The 17,662-nt window shown below is 36.3% G+C and overlaps 1 protein-coding gene across 1 annotated transcript; it reads left to right on the top strand.

The window, feature by feature from the left end:
- Positions 1-1,457: 1,457 nt before the first annotated feature.
- On the top strand, positions 1,458-16,870 carry rgs9a (regulator of G protein signaling 9a). The gene is made up of 17 exons (XM_026357900.1): positions 1,458-1,526; positions 3,249-3,345; positions 5,715-5,765; positions 5,955-6,061; positions 7,078-7,129; positions 8,232-8,290; positions 9,628-9,704; positions 10,963-11,044; positions 11,140-11,202; positions 13,094-13,123; positions 13,363-13,424; positions 13,721-13,834; positions 14,565-14,680; positions 15,137-15,224; positions 15,629-15,767; positions 16,265-16,347; positions 16,714-16,870. Exons 1-17 carry the CDS (start codon positions 1,458-1,460, stop codon positions 16,868-16,870), a joined length of 1,446 nt encoding a protein of 481 aa, XP_026213685.1.
- The last annotated feature ends 792 nt before the right edge of the window (positions 16,871-17,662 follow it).

Genomic DNA, 17,662 nt, shown 5'->3' with positions numbered 1-17,662 from the left:
GTTATTCTGCCTCTGCTTCTGTTGATCTCCCACCTGTAGAATTCAGGTCAGCTGAAAAGATAGCTAGCCTGTCTCATTAACTGGATCTGGACTGAACTGTCTTTACCTAACCTTCGGCTTTGTAAGTCTCTGCTGTTTCCAGATAAGTCCCAATAAGATATTACTGGGACTGTAATTGAACTGATCTAAAGATTTTGAGAAGGACTTATTGTGATAAGTCCTCCTGATGATCTTTATTGAACCTTACCTACTGGGTTTATTCACTGTGTGCTTGTGCCACTCATTCTCTTAGTGTTTGTGTTCTCAGATAAAACGCCATACCACCTGCTCTTTGCCATCTTTGTATTCACACACCATTGTTCGTACTACAAGGAATATACCGACTCACCTGGGCTCTGCAATCTTGTGTAACATGCTGTCGGCCATCTTGTGTCTCCATTCTGTCTGTTGCACTCTACAGCTCTGCCTCCTGAAACCTTCATCCATTCTCACAGTAAGATCAGATGCTGAAGTGGTGTCAGTGATTCCTCCTCCCAGCTCTCATGCCACCGAGGTGTAGCACACAGACACTTCATGGTCCGGCAGTGTTTTTTTGACCTACCTGGAAGGAGGATATTTCTGTTTCGGTCCCAACTGTGCCCAGTGCAGCATCCCTCCAGTCCCTCCAGTCTTCTCTCTGCCTGTTCCTCATCACCCCTGGTTGAACATTTATTTGGACTTTGTCACCAGACTTCTTCCTTCTTATGGATGCACTGCCATCCTCGCACTTGTTGATCGGTTCTCCAAAAAAGTCTATTTAATTCCCTTTCCAAAACCTCCCTCAGCAAAGGAAACTGCAGATCTGTTGATCCATTATATTTTCCATTCTCATCGTATTCCTCAAAACATCGTCTTCAACAGGCATTGCTAGTTTGCTGCTAAGTTCTGGTCTGAGTTCTGCATACAACTGGTGACCTCTGTCAGCCTGTCATCCAGATTCCATCCCCTGTCCAATGGCTAGACAGATAGGCTTAATCAAGAACTGAAGATCGGTCTTAAACTTCTGTGCAGTCATGAACCATTTTCCTAATTTTCCTGGTTAACAACTGGTTCAACACTGCCACCTAGTCTGGAGAAGACCCTGTGTGACTCTCCTCAGTTAGCTCTACAAGAAATGGTTCAACAGATGTCAGTCTCCTGCTCCTGTTTAGCTGTTCAGTGAAGATGGCTGTTCTCAATTATTGTGATTCCAGTCCCCTGCACAGCCATGTCAACTAAGCTACTAAACTCTTTCTTGCTGCTGATTGGTGGATAAATCCATCCTTCTCAATCAGTCTTACATTCCCCACACAGGAGGAGCATGTTGATATCCACTGTATGTGCACACTTCTGTCAGCAACAGTAGGCGCTGTAGCTGGAATTTTCACATAAGGATTTTATTTATTTACATCTGATTAGATCTTCATATCTCTGCAAACATGACAATTAGAACAGCCCGCCCTGATCGGGGGCAACACTTTCGATCTCGAATGCACTGCCTCAAAAAGGTGGGTGGATAACATCATCTTTATTATTATTAATCTTTAATCATCATCTAAATGTTGATTACATTTAATCTGAAATAATTGCAAGTTATGAATCATTAATTACAATTTACATACAATGTTTTTTTAGTTAGGTTAAGCTGATGTTTATTTTTAATTTATTCAAAAAGTGCAGCACAAGAAGCTTCGAAAATATTCATGCAAAGAAAAAAAAACAACTGTATTTTTTCCTTTTTGTTGTTACATAGGAATATGTATGTACTTATTTTAGTACATAAGATTTGTTTGCCAGCAGAAGAGCAGAAGATTGTTAAAGATAATCCCTAATTCTACTTTAAAGCCAATTAGGTTTGCTGCTCTACAGATGAATATATACGATAGAGTTTACCTGCCCTCAGCAAGTATGCTGAGTCCACACACACTGGACATCAAAATTAGATTTTTTGTATTAATGAACTCTTGATTTTTCATAAATATTGTAATCTTCATTGCTCAACATTTTAACAAAATTTTGTTGTGGCTATACCATGCTACTAGAACAGTGTTTTACTACTACACTAGTGTTTTAACCCACTTCAACAACCTTTATTTTGCAAAAAACACAGTGATTAAAATTAGAGAACAGCAATAATATTTAAAAAAAAATAAAAATAAAAACAAAATTTTGTGAAGGTTATAACAGTCAACAATTAGCAAGAAGTGTACAGGCTCTTGCTTTGAATGACTCCAGCACCATCTATTGGGTTTAGATTAGGACTTCTCTGGGCTGACTATTTATTATTTCATTGTTTTCAGTTTCAAGGAACTGCTTTACTTGTTTGGCTGTGAGACAAGGGGCAGTGTCCTAGATAAAAATTGTTGGCTGATTGTCTGATGAATGCAGGGAAGGAACTGCATGTTGTCGAAGAAGGTTTTGAGAAACATTTGTATTTACTCTTCCTTGCAGCTTTATAAGAGGCCCAACTGTAGATCCCCAAACAATGATACTTCCTCCTGTTACTGAGAGGTTTGGACTCTGCAGAGATGGCTTTTAGTCCAAATGCTCTTAAATGTCGAGACACTGTATGATGAGACAGATCCTGCTCAGCACTGAACTGGCGAGCAATTCCAGCTGCAGTGTTGAACTGATTGCTCATTGGCATTCTCTGTATAATCGTGTGCTCTCTTGCAATTGTCTTTCGTGGACGACCAGCCTTATTGGGGGATGCAATATTCTGGAAATCACAGATTTGGAAGGTCCAAATTTGCTTGCTATGGCTGATAGGGTCATGCTTTTGACCATTATATAGACAACCTGCTGCCAGAGGGTTTCAGTCACTTTAGACTCAACAGCTTCCAGTGAAAACTGGAAGGTTTCGCTGCTAACTAAATAGTGTTTGCCAGATATTTAGCACCAATAACTGGAAGACATCTGAAAGTGTTCTCAATTTTTGGTCAGTGTTCTATTTCAAATATTTATTTAAGTTTTTTATACTATGTTTCAGAATATATGAAACTACTGAAATGTGTTTTAAACACATGTATTTACTCCTGTTTAGATCATTTCAAATAGGACTAAGCAGTTACCTTGACATTTAGAACATTGTACGTTGTTCTCTAATTTATTATTTATAGCCATTTATAAATCCCAACTATTTTTTTCCCTGCTGACTTGTGCTGCTATTAACTTCAGCTGTGACTGTTTGTATTGCCTTTCCATCCCTGATTCTGTCCATCTACTTATAGCTGGAAGCCATTGTGGTGGAGATGCAGGACCCCAACAGTGGAGTTAAAGGGTCAGAGCAGAAACTTAATGTCACTTGTATCCCACATGTCATTGCTGGTAAGACATACACATACATACACATACTGCATTTTATTCTTTAAAGTCTTTATATCAATTATTTTTCCCAGGTAATGATTTTTTTCATAGATAAATTTAAAATAGAATAATTACGGTTTATATTTTGCCACACTGATCACACTGTTGCCCTAGACAAGACTTGCTAAATTTACTCTGTAATATATTTAATCAAAAAAATAAATAATAAAATAAAATAACCATAGCTTCCACCACACTCTCACTCCACAGATGACAATATATAAATGCACTTTTTACAGGGACATATTGAGACTTTATGTCTCAATGTGTCCCTTAAGTTGCCATGTTGGCTTGGTATCCTTTATAAAAGAGGTTGCTAACCTCAATTAGATCTACTTGGCTGAATAAATGTTAAACAAAAATAATTAATATCCCTAATTAAAAATGTTCTACATCTGCTCCTACATCTATTTTTCATCTTAATTAAAATATATTTTTTAACTAGATTCACAGTTCCATTAATTATTATTAATATTGTTATTTTAGGAATTGCATTAATCTAATCCTTCACAAGAGTTATTTATGGTGCAACTGTGTTCAAATAGCTTCATTTTATCTGCTATCTTCTTTATCTTCATTTCTAAAATATGTTTAAGTTAGTAACATGTGCTCTGGGCCTAGAAGATGTTTGTTTAGTTATAGTGTTGTTAAGCCTATGCTGATATGTAAATATGTTAATCTATATAAATGTACTTTAATTACACTGCACGTTGTGTTATTTTAAGCACAAACTGTGTATAAACACTAATAGGCTGCCTCTGATGTCCAAGGTGGTGACATTGGAGGCTAAATAAAGCAGCCCATAATTGGATGACATCTGGAAAGTGCCTTAAAAGCTAAAGTGGCTTTTTAATCTTATCTAAGACCAGTGACAGAAAGGTCAGTATGCATACATTGAGGAAGACAGCCATAGAGTTTGTATGGTTGACACAGGGCACATTCCGAATGGATAGTTTTTTTTTTTGGAATGTAAAATGGCCTGTCATCTGCCACAACATCTGATGACAATGGATTAATAATAATAATAATAGTAATAATAATAATAATAATAATAATAATGATAATGAATACTTTATTGATCCCCTTTGGAAAATTGTGGTGACAATGGATTAATAATAATAATAATAGTAATAATAATAATAATAATAATAATGATAATGAATACTTTATTGATCCCCTTCGGAAAATTGTGGTTGGGCAGCTTCCAGACAGTACATGTTGGCACTACTACGGGGTTTCAGTGTCTTGTCCAAGGACACCTCAGCAAGTAGCCAGAAGGAACAAGGAACCACTCACCCTGGGGTTCCTGGACGACTGCTCTACCACCTGAGCTACTGTGGAATAGCTGTCGGTGGAACTTTAGCGTTGCTGTGGTCAGAACTCTTTGTCACTAGTTATCTCAAACATCACTCATCCTCATCGCTCCTTACCGCTCAGAATGAAATAAGAGGCTTTGGGACGACCTTTAAGATGGAGGTCTAGAACAACTGCTCTGGCAAGCAAGGATTGAGGAACAATCAATTAAAGGAATTGGGTTCCCTTAATTGATTCCAGTTCACTCTCTGATCTAATCCGCCAGATTGAATGCACCTGTGTCAAAGCCTATGTAAACTCAGCCAGAAGACTCTCCAGCTGGTTCCTGTGGTTTGTTGACCCAGCTTGACGTGGTTTCTGCCATTCTGCTTCTGACTTCTGACTTGACTCTGGACTTTGGATACTGGCTCTGGATTTTTGGATTCTGTTTCTAGCTCTAACCTGTGCTAAATAACTGCTAAGCCTGAAACATCAGTCTTTACTGCGCTGTGTCACTCCCTGCTCTCATCTTCCTGACTTCAGGAGGTCGAGGTCTCGATACACACCCTGCATCCAAATTCAACTGCCCCAGCCTGCCCCCTGCCTCTCAACCCTTCTTTGAACAAAATTAAACATCTTAAAATGCATTTTATTGTGCCAGTCTCATTTTTGGGTCCAATTTCTACCTAAATCCAAAATTTCCCTTTGGAGATGAATAAAGTTTATTTTATCTCAAATAAAATACGTTTTTAAGGTGGCTATTCCAAATTCCAGTGTTCCAGCCAGTTTATTGATTTCATTATCTGTTGTGGATTTCGGTCGCCATAGCTCATGAGAGCAAGACCTGTCATTACCATTTTCAACAGATTTATTTGAAATTAGACCTTTAAAGGCACAAGACATGCTGTTTGGGTTTTTTACTGGGAGAAAACTGATACATTCTGTTTGACTGAGCATATACAGTCATATATATACTGTATATGATTTATATATCTATATATATATATAGTCACATGCATATATTTGTTTTCACATAGGTAAGGACATAATTGCATGGATTGCTAAAACGATGAAGATCACACCAGAAGGTAGAGTTTCTAAACACTGACAATTAAAAAATTATGAAAAAATGGAATATCCGCACATTGGTTATTGTCTGCAGAATGAAAAAGATAATAGCAGAAACTAAAATCCACCTTATTTATACATCTACATTATTTATACAGTTTAATTCCATAAATCTAATATTCCTATGCTTTTTCTTGACTGTGTACCAGAGGCTCATGCCTTTGGTACCATGTTAGTGGCCTATGGCTACATCTACCCCCTACAGAACCACAAGAAGCTGGTTATGTGCAATGATGCCAGCCTCTACCGCTTTCAGGTAAAACTAATCCTTCCAACTATTCCAATTGTTGGAATAAATATCACACTTTTTATCATTTGGACAGGATTTTAGGACTTTTAATAAAGATAGACTCAATGCCAAGTGGAATCCTGTGAACACTAGGCCTCATGCAAGTACCACTGGCACGAACAGATTTGTTCTTAATTTCCACACATGAGCAGTGTAAGAGAATTCATCAATCTTTAGCTAGGTAAAATCGAAATTCAGGAGTGGTCCACATCTGTTGTGACTATCTCAGAAAGAGGAAAACACACTTGTTAGACTTAAGAATTACATTTACATTATTTTCATTTGTTTCTACATGCCTGCAGAAAAGCGGGAAAGTTCTGTCTCTCCTATTGTTGCTTTGGGTACTAAATGTCAGTCTCTATCCAGTATAAATAATTTAGTGCAATCACCTACTGTAGCTTGAATATTCTTTAAACTAAAATCTCTTAGTGATTTGTATCCATCCAGTCATCATTGTACCGTGCTGATTACATGTCTCTGCCAGACTATTGACATTTTCTAATAGCTAGGTAATAGGTTAGGTTTGTTGGTTAAGGTTAGGGTTAGAGCTTATAGAATCTGCACTGTTCTTGGTTCCTGGTCTCCTTGATTCTTTTACAGTGCTGTTTTTTTTAAGTCAGTGTTGAGTGGTTTTGAAGAGTCAACTAGGATAGTTTGGGAGAATAGTTTTTTTTCTTTCTTTTCTTTAATTTAAGCCTTAGTAGTTGTGAAAGAAGATTGTCAGAAAACATGAAATTTATTAAGGAATATTGATACCAAGACTGATACCAACATTCTGTACACTTGCCACAATCATTTATATTTATGTTATGTTAACAGGAATGTTTCCTTATTAAGTAATCCTGGTGATATTACACTGCTTTAAAAATACTGTTGCCTTTTACTAATACTTAAATAATAAGTGGCCATTATAGCCATTTTTGTTTATGTTTACACAGTAAACAAATATTAGTTACACTGTTATTATTTCAAATCTTTTTCAGACCCCCTACTTCTGGCCTACGCAAAAATGGATTGCAGAAGACTCTGACTATGGTGGGTACAACACATCCTAAGGCTCAGAGCAGCAGAGGTACTTAGCTTGTAACCTGCTCACAGCATTAGAACATTTCTGGACCCACCCATGTGCCCAAACTTGTAGGACTCGTAGGTTAAATGACTTTACAATGAAGCCTGCAGAGTGCAAAAGTAGGGATTCACAATAATGTATAGTGTAAATTGATGTGGACAAAATTGTTGGTACCTATCCGTTAAAGAAAGAAAAAGAAAAAAACACAATGGTCACTACATAACATGACTAAGGTAATATTCTGTGACTTGCCAAAAAGTTCCAGTTTTGTCTCATCTGTCCAAAGGACATTCTCCCAAAAGCTTTGTGGCTTGTCAATATGCATTTTGACAAATTCCAGTCTCGATTTGCTTTCAACAGTGGAGTACTTCTCGGTCTTCTTCCATTAAATCCACTTTGGCCTAAAACGCTCATGTACGCTCAAGTTTTTTCTAGGCTCTTTGGTTACCATTTGTTTAATTTGTCGTATTTGTCTTAATTATTTGTCAATTTGTCATCAACTGTCCTTTTTCGTCTACATAAAGGGAGGGTGTCTACAGTCCGTGGACTTCTGCATAATATGTGCAACTGTAGTCACAGGAACATCAAGCAACTGAGAGATGTTCTAGCCTTTACCTTTAACATGTTTGTGTATGTATATGTCTTTGTTTTTCTAATCTCTTGAGACAACTCCCTCTTTATCTTTCTGTAGTCCATGTTTAGTGTGGTACACACCTTGATACTAAACACATGTGGGTTACCAACAATTTTGTCCACAGCTGTATAAAGAAAAATATAGTTATTGTTTTGAAAATATAAACAACTGGCAAATTATTTTTTTAATCAAAATACCAGAGTGCAAATTATTTGACAGATTTGAAAGTACTTTCCTTGCTGCTTTGCACATGAGATATGCTTGATATGACACAGTCAGTCTGTTACAATAGTAATAAAAACACAAATTCAGTTTCCCAGGTTTTCATCACATGCAAATGTTTGTAGGGATGTTATAGTATATTTGCACTTAAGAAAAAAAAATGTATAGTATATGTGTAACTGGTAACTAATATTTTGTTGCTATCATTGTAGCCATTTACCTGGCAAAGAGGAACATCCGCAAGAAAGGCATGCTAGAACCCTATGAACAGGTACAAGAATAAAAAAAAAAAATGTTTTTGTTTTCCATGTGTGTGCATGTGCACCTGTGTAAGTTCTATAGCTGTTTCTATAGTTGAAGTAACAAATGGTGCTGATAGGGCTAAAGACTTTCTTTAGGACTGAATTTCTGATACATACTAAGGCCCAATCACAATCCATATTTTATGCCTCTGAGCTGTGAAGTCTGGACAAATATGCATACAAACTGCTACTTGACTTGGAGTTAGTGGAGGCATACAATCTTTAATCCAGGTGAAACTCACATGCCACAGCAGCTCCAAACAATCTTCAAGAACAATAATTAAAAAAGAAAACTATAATGAAATACAACTGAAAAAAAAAGGACATATTGCACAGGGAATTGAAACTGGGCTGCGCAGACAATTGTGCAGATGACAATATGAGATATATACACATATGTCTATAGCTGTACAGGCATGAATATAGGTTTGGTTGCGTTTCACACAAAGAAAGATCCATACGATCCAATAAGTCTCTTTAAACACCGCCCAGGCTGAAGTTGTTTATGCTGTAAAAAGGACTCTTAAAGAGTGACTTGTCTGATGACACTGTCCCAGTCAGATTCGCAAAACACTTGGGCAATTAGCACCGGTTGGAAATGTAAAGTGCCAGTGAAGAATATATATTGCACTAACCATCTGTCTAGATATCCAGTTGCCATCAGTCAGCTTTCACTCAGTTAAGCCACAAAGTGACAATTACACATGGTGAAATTGCAGTAGTGAAGATTAAAAACAATCCTCATTTCCATTTTTTATTTTACCCACTACTAGACGCATTTAGCATGCCTGAAACAAGCCTGAAAACAAATTACAAGAAACTATTAATTTTCAGGTTGAGACAGTTCTCATACCTCTTAAGCTAAATAAACTAATTAGAAACTCCTTGTATTATCTGTTACAAAACAGAATCGCTTTCTTACAATACTTTATGTTCCTCATGATTCCGATCAGATGTTCCTAATTGTGACAGGACACTGATGATATATAAAGCTGTTAAAGAAAAACATAGTACAACTATAAACAGTTACAGCGTGGAACATCCACATAAATGCACCAGTAATAATATGTTAAATATATAAAAATAAGTTACATAAAACATTTTCTGCCTTAAGTACTTATTTTATACATTTATTTTAATTAATCCAACTAAGATTACCACATTGCAGCTGTATGCCTCCACTAACCACTGAGGTCACACAAGGTCAATGTGAGCTTGACTCTTTGACCACCAAAATCAAATCAGTTCATTCTTGACCCAAATTTGATGCTTAATGCTGTGTTTTGTGTATATCTGTTTAAAACAGGGACATTACAACCACCTCCATGAATGGCTGAACCACAAGTGGGACTTTATTGTGACACAAGCTATGGAACAGTACAAGTATGTAAAACCTTTACTTAGCAAATCTCTGAAGATAAACAACCTACCAAAAAAGTCTTACACTTTTTTAAAAAACCTACTGAATGTGTGAAGTAGAAAAGCAAAGCCAGAGAGCTTCCAGAGAGAGTCACCAAGGTCAAGGAGTCTCAAACATTTTCTGACTGCATTTGACCATGAGCTTTATTTCACCTCAGAGATCTTCTCAGGTTTTAAAGTATGTAAGGTTTTTGCTTGTCTCTCTTTTTGGCTCAAAGAAGTCAACTGACAAATAGGATTGAGTTGAAAGGTTTATTGTAGGCACGTGGTGGTGTCGAGGAGAGCAAGAACCAGAACCTGGACAGGATGCTCAGAAGCACGTCCGGGTTCAGTTGTCGTCTATGTAGAAAACATAGAGAGGAGGTATGCAGGAGATCAAGGCAGATGGTGGAAAATGGTGTCTATGATGGCAGACATTTGTATTTCAGAAATGGGTTGGTGCCCATGGAGGCAGAGTATCAAGAGAATGCCATCTGTGGTACAGATGAAGGTAAAGTGAGTATTCTGTAGGTAGAAAACTACAGATAAACGTCCAAGAGATAAACGTTCAATGAAACTGAATCCTAATTAGAACAGTCCAGAATCCACAATCCAATACACAAGGTCCAAAAGCACAGAAGCAAAGGTCAAGGTCAAGAGAGGCAGACGGTACGAAGTACCAGACGGCTGAGCAGAATTAAGGTCAGGGCAGTTTCAGGGTCAGAGAACCAGGTTCAAGATGGTAGGCTGGAGTGTGTCTTTAAAGAAGGATAGGCATAATCTGGCAGGGGAGTGTCCTGGGTGTCATTCAAGGTTTGATGCCACAAAAACGTCTAAAATATACAAAGTGTTTTGTCTTGTTTGTTTTAATGGGTTAGCTTGATAAATGTAGCTGCACAGTAATGCTACACAGCTAATGTGGCTAATGTTAGCTTCTCTTCTATTTCAAAGCTATTTTCAGATATTCCAAACAGTAATGTCTTATGATACTTAAACAGACTCCAACCTCACCCTAACCAAAACCATTTACTGTATAATGGTAGTGTGATGAGTAAGGTTTGGTACATGAATACAGCTGGCAGAACCAACTAGTAGGGGGAAAGCTGTCGTATTTAGACTTATGTAACTGATGACTGCAACTTTGTAGGGTGACGAGAGTATCTTTTAAAACTTAAAAATGATTGTGGTCACCATAAAACAAATATGTACACTTCCTATTTCCCATTCTTTGTTTGTGTGTCAGGGCTGGCAAAGAGAGGAAGAAGCCAGATCGTGTGGTCTTTGACTGCCAGGAGAGGGCTTACTGGGTAGTGAACAGACCTCCGGTCAGTTTGCTACTTGACTACTTGATATCTATAACAATAGAAAGATCACATGATGTATTAGTGTACATGAACTGATTCTGTGTATGTCTGTCCAGCATCATACTAACAGTGCTATGGACTGTGGTCCAGAGCGTCTTGTTGACCTTAATGCGGAAGAGGTAACAGGTTAGTACATAAGGGTGCATACACACACACACACACACACACACACACACACACACACACACACACACACACACACACACACACACACACACAGGAAACTCAGATACAGTGGCTTAAAGAACGAGAGTTTGACTCAAGCTTCCTTTAAAGGATTGACTGAGCTTTACACCATGTGGCAGGTAGTCTCTTGTTTCTTGACCTACAAGCCTGTGGATGTACTCAGCACAACTCTACTTTTCATAGTTAAGAGAAACTGCTCTCCCGTTTCCTGCTGCTGGGCAGCCATCTCAGTCTCAAGTCACTGCGGGATGAACAGGATTTAATTTTGAGGCTTAACACATGCACACATACACACACATAGTGTGTTGGAGTGCTGATCAGCTAATCTTTTAAGAACCTCAGTAGAGCTTCAAGGCTGATCTCTAGACATATCCACTTAAAGACTAGAAATGTCCTGACCTGTTTTTCATTTATTTACAATAGAAAGATCACATGATCACATGATGTATTAGTGTACATTTATAAACTGATTCTGTTTATGTATGTCCAGCATCATGCCAACAGTGCTATGGACTGTGGTCCAGAGCATCTTGTTAAATATATTTATGTATATATATATATATATATATATATATATACATAGCAAATGTATTTACTGTACTTGTTGGCATGCTCTGAGTAACAAAGACATTTAATATAAAAATGATAGTACACCGTCTCTGAAACAAAGCTCAAATTAGTTACTCTAATGGTCATAACACTATAGCAAAACTTTCCAACTGATCCTCTATTTGATTCTATTTAAAAAGGTACTCACACATTTATTAGTATATTAATTAAAAACATATTTGCAACATGCCTTTTATGTTAATTATTAAAATTGCTATGTTGTTACATTCATAAAAAGTATAATTAATTATTAATAGTAGATTCATTGTATTTTCCTTGTTCTTTTCTTTTTTCTTTTCAAACAGATTTTACATTAATGAAGAAAGAGTAATGTGATCAAACACCCACAAAAAAGAGCAGTTTTTGTGGGGAAACTGTATTCATATAAAATAATGTCCGATATAGTCTTTTGTCAGTCCCTCTAGGAACTAGAAGTTTTGCAATTGTAAAAGTTCATGTAATCAATTTATTTGAAGTATTTGTAATGTTTCTTAATTACTATTGTTGTCCTTACCTAGTAAATAAATAAATGCTTACTTAGCATCTCTCTGTATTAGAATACAGAGACATAGCCAAAATTTAAGAAAAGTGACATAAAAATTTGAAAATGCATATATATGGATGCAATAATCAAAAAATGGAAAGTAGAAAACATAAAGTAACCCATACCCTTGAGGGACTGACAGACATTTTCCTTCACCCTATTCTCTGTTTCTGTGTTTGTGCTTTACTAGAAAACATAGACTTATGTTCCTAATGTATTGGAATGGCAAGAACAATTTGTTTTTGCTCTTGCATTGCTCTACACTGAATTTAGATTTCAGGATCACTATTTTGAAACAAGACAAATGTTCAGTATTTCCCTTTGTATTTCTTAGTATTATTTGTTTGAAAAAGTTTGGACTTTCTCACAACCAAAGCTTCACTCAGAAAATCTACTGTGAAAGTTTTCTGTTGTGCTCACTTGAAATGTGGGTAATATGATACAAAACAACTACAGTATGTTGTTTAATGTGCAAATACCAAGAAGAAAAGGGCATTCTGAACGTTTTGTCTTTATATTAATATTTTGATCTTAAACCCAAATGTATTTAATATACAGCAAACACAAATAAAGAGTTTTCAAACATATTAGCTGAACGTAGTTTTAGATGGTAAGAGTTGATTACAACAATCTATTTCACTAAAAACAAACCATTTCTTGTTATCTTTTAGAAAATCACCTTTGATCAGTACAGACGCATGGTAAGTCATAATATTAATAATGACATTTGGTAATACACACACTGTTATGTCATCTTACTATATGATAGAAAGCCTTCCATTTCCTCCCAATTCACTGGGATTGATGCTGGAACTTGTGTGGACTAATTGGATGCCAAAATCATTCTGAAATGCATAGTTTAACATCCTTTTGCAAAATTGCAATTATTATTTTGTGGATGCAAATACGAAAATATATGATTTTTTCCTCTTTTTTCTAGAATGTGTTTTATCAACAAGCCATCATGAGGTCAAAGGTCAAATCTAGTGTGTCTCTTGGAGCGTAAGTTCTTAAAGTTCCTTACTACCTTACTACCCTACAAATTTGTATGTTTTCATCCTAATTCCAATATAGTGGTTTGTAGATTAAAATGAGCACAATATCTCAAGTAGCCTATGAAAGTTCTACCTTTTAAGAGAGTTATTATTAAACTGTACTGGCAAATTATCCCATGTCAATAAAAAATACTATTATTTCAAAACAAGATCTGTGCACTATGAATGTTCAAGAATCAGTTGAAACCCTGACATGGAGGCTATGTGGTTTGTACTGATCTCATAATAATTCTCTCTCTACAGACTTGTCAAGTACATGACAACCTACAAAAACCATGACCCATTTCTGGCTAATTGTTTACCCAGCAATCCATGGCAAACAGACAATGACACATACTGGACCCTTAACATGAGAAGGTGATTTTTTTCTTGCAGTTATATGTTTGAGATAACTGCAGTCTTAAAATAAGATCTTTACCATCATCAATTCAATGAAGTGGTGTAAACCCAAATATTTGGCTATTGAGTCTATTTACAGCTGCAATATGTAACCTTTTTTACGGATCCTATTAACAGTTCAGAAATTATGCATACTGTAACTTATCTAAATGTGGCAAAGTACTCCTGTGACATAGGCTTATAGCAACACAACAACACTGGCATCTATGCAGATATATTACCTATTGAAGGTTTCTGAGAGAAACTCCCCCTTATAACAGTCCCCCTTTCTAGTCAGAGAAAGTAAAACCATTTGAATCAAATGAAAGGGCAGCTTCTGCGAATCTATAGCTCTTTTTATGCTCTCCAGGCTATCGCCGAAGGATCAGGTTCGGATGTTGTGCGGTTGTGCGTTCACACGTGCAGCCCACAGAGGAAAACGGACACACTCTCACTTAGGGAAATCGTGCGCTTGAATGATTTCATGTCTCATGCTACAAGTTGCATACTGCATACTAGTTTTTAAGAGACAAAGATAATGAGCTTTTTTAAAGTCCAATGGGTCTAGAAGCAATTCCATTCTATACCACAATTACATAACTGCATTTCTAACAGTTTGCACTCTATGTCTGTAAGATTGTACCTCGGTGCTTGTTAAAAGTTTGTACAATCAGTATCACTAAGTGACTGAGCCTGCATTTGTCTTCAGAGTTGATGTTCCTACTAAGATGCGAGTAGAGCGCTGGTCCTTCAGCTTGTTTGAACTGCTCAGCGACCTGCGAGGCCGAGATGATTTCAAGATATTCCTCAAGAAAGAGTTCAGTGGTATGTTACCAAACTTCATTAAATAAATCGAAGCTTACATCACGTTCTTGTTAATTTTTTTATTTTTAAGACATATATATATAATATGTGTTTGTGTGTGTGTGTATGTGTTTCTTAAATATTGGGGGGGGGGGGGGGGGGGGGGCAGTTGTTGGCAGTGGGTAGGAATGAAAAGGATTAGGATTTTTTGCAGGGTCACTGCTATTGTGTCCTTATCTCTAATTCAGGTGTTACTTGATAATAAAAATAAATAAATATAGATAGATGGATAGATAGATAAGTAGTGCAATAAAAATACACTAACAAACTAAATACAATACATTTGACCTGCAGGGGCAGTCTTGTGATCACTAAGGTGAGAATTCAGCATCTGGAAACCATTGGACCAGCTGTCAATCACCTAGAAAATCACATTGGTTATCAGGAAGTACCTTCATCTGTTTGTATGTCATACAGGGGAGAACCTGGCCTTCTGGGAAGCCGCAGAAGAACTGAAATGGGGAGCTGCATCTACCATGTCAACAAAAGCTGAGACCATCTTCAAGTAAGACAAATAAAGAAAAGGAATTGTGTCTCTTTATTGCCTATTGTCAAATCTTAATGCTGGATTTATAATCATTTTCAGTTTTTTTCTTAGTGCCGTTATGAGGTCTTCTATTATATACAATATATAAATCTGTGTTAATCTAAAATAATCTAAGAGATTATTCTAAATACTGTACACACAGTATTGTTAACAGATAGCTTTTGTGGTTTTATAAATATATATTCTTGGTTTGTTCTTGTGTGTTATGTAAAAAAATGTGTACTTGACTTTATCTCTATGTTTTTGTTTTAATCCTCTACAATTTAATTGTACTGCAGGGCTGTTAGTATTGTGCTTACTTATATTGTTGTCAACTAAATCTATCTAATACTTAAATAAAATGTATTCATTTCTATGTTCAGGACCTTTCTGGCACCTGGTGCCCCCCGCTGGATCAACATTGATGGCAGGACAATGGGTCTTACAGTGAAAGGCCTTGAGCATCCTCACCGCTATGTACTGGAAGCAGCTCAAACACATGTTTTCATGCTCATGAAAAAGGTGCGTCTGTGTATTGTTCAGAAGAATATATATATATATATATATATATATATATATATAAAATAACTACATTGCTCAAAAATGTTAGGGAACACTTAAATTACAATGTACACTGGATGTATACTGTGTGATTTGTTCAAAAAAGAAACCCACACTTTCTACTGTGTGTATAGCTGTGCCATCTCGGAGTAAGTGAATTGCTTGATAGTAACAATGACACCAGAAAAAAACAAATCAGTAAAGGAATAAGGAGAGAGTATTTGTCTTTGTCCACCAAATGCAAAACTATTCACTATTTTGGGGTTGATTTTCTTTTGGCTGTCTATTGCACTGATTTACAATCACCTGTGCTGTGTCCCTGAAGTTTAACTGACAGTCACTGAGCCTATAAGTAAAGCCTGTGATGGATACTGTTTTATTGACAAAAATTATCTATAGGCATATTAACATGTAATAGGCAATTTTGTCACCATCAATCTCATGTATTTTTGGTACAGGATACTTTCTTCCGTTACCTCAAGTCTCCAGTGTACAAAGACATGCAGAAGAAGGCACTGAACCCCGAGCCTCATAACTTCAGGTTGGTAGCTGAAGTAGATGCATGTCATTCTGGAATTCTTTCTTGTATCTAGAAATCACCAGTTTCTATTTGACATACCAATGTTAGGCTATGTGTTAATGCTTCTTTCTGTCTGTAATCATGATATTTCTACTCCATCATGCAAAGCCTAGGTATACTTTGTGGTTCAACGCATAAAAAAAAAATCGACAACTTGATTAAAAGTAAATCATGTCAGTCAGAAACAAGGCTTGTTTGCATGACTAGAACGCTGATCTAAAAATTACAGGTTTTTAAAACCCTGGTTAACTATAAGAATACTCTATCTCTGAAGTCAGAAAGGCTTTACTATGATCTTGAGTTTGTCATGTTTTTTTTCCCCACTAGTCCAGGCCAACTGGAGGAAAATGCTAAGAACCGAAACCCAGGCATTCATCCCATCATTCTTTGGCAGAAGGAGGAGGAAGAAAACGCCAAGGCTGCTGCTGCTTCAGCTCCTGTTGATGTCAAAGCTATGATGAGCAAAATAGATAGAAAGAAGTAACGCTATAGAGTGATGGTGTGTCTTTGTCTAATGTGAACTAGTTAAATATAAATTTTAAAGTCAAACATTATTTCTTAAAATAATATTTTATTTATTAATTGTATTTGTTGTCATTCAGATATATAATTGAAATAAATAATTTTTTATCCTGTATTGTTAAATGTTAGAATATCAAATATAATCAAGACTGGATCTTATTTTCTAACCCCACATCAAGCCCTCCTCTAGTCTTTATTCCTACTCCCTTCTGTACTTATGAGTGTACAGTTTAGACTGAGACATGATGAGACTAGCTAGTTAGAGGTTTTGCTTATGTCACAGAGACACCAAGAGCTGGGTCTTGTTGTAATTATAATATTAGTTGTTCTTGTCCAAAGCCAAATCTATTGTTTAGTGTCTGATTTTCACTAAGGCAGTTTACTGCATTTTCCTTAGTTAACCCTGTACTATAGTCACATTGCTATTACTATTTTATTGGAAGTTTGTATGGCATATAGATGTGGTCACTCTAATAAATAAAATAAAAAAAAATAAGCTTTAGATCATGTTGTGTATATATTTTTAAATCAAGACACTAATATGGTTAAGATGAAGGACCAGTGATTCTAAGCTCATTTTCTGCTACAGACCAATTTCCATTGAAAGCCGTTTAAATTTTCCGTTGAACATTTGTAGAACCCAAGGTAATATATTACATTAACTTGAGATGTGCATAGTAAACTAACCAGTAAACAATGTTATTAAATTTTTTTTTAAAAAGTAGAGAAAAAGTATGTGAACCCTTTGGGATTA

This window comes from Anabas testudineus, chromosome 8 (assembly GCF_900324465.2).
Source record: "Anabas testudineus chromosome 8, fAnaTes1.2, whole genome shotgun sequence".
Classification (NCBI taxonomy): Eukaryota; Metazoa; Chordata; class Actinopteri; order Anabantiformes; family Anabantidae; genus Anabas; species Anabas testudineus.
The sequence above is the reverse complement of the archived record's forward strand: the minus strand, read 5'-3'. Positions and strand labels throughout refer to the sequence as shown.

What these genes read in the sequence shown, in the direction of transcription:
- rgs9a (XM_026357900.1), top strand. Translation starts at nt 1,458, where the DNA reads ATGACAATTAGAACAGCCCGCCCTGATCGGGGGCAACACTTTCGATCT. An exon ending in CAAGCTATGGAACAGTACAA is followed by an intron (nt 9,705 to 10,962) that starts GTATGTAAAACC and finishes TTTGTGTGTCAG; the next exon opens with GGCTGGCAAAGAGAGGAAGA. An exon ending in TTTTCATGCTCATGAAAAAG is followed by an intron (nt 15,768 to 16,264) that starts GTGCGTCTGTGT and finishes TTTTTGGTACAG; the next exon opens with GATACTTTCTTCCGTTACCT.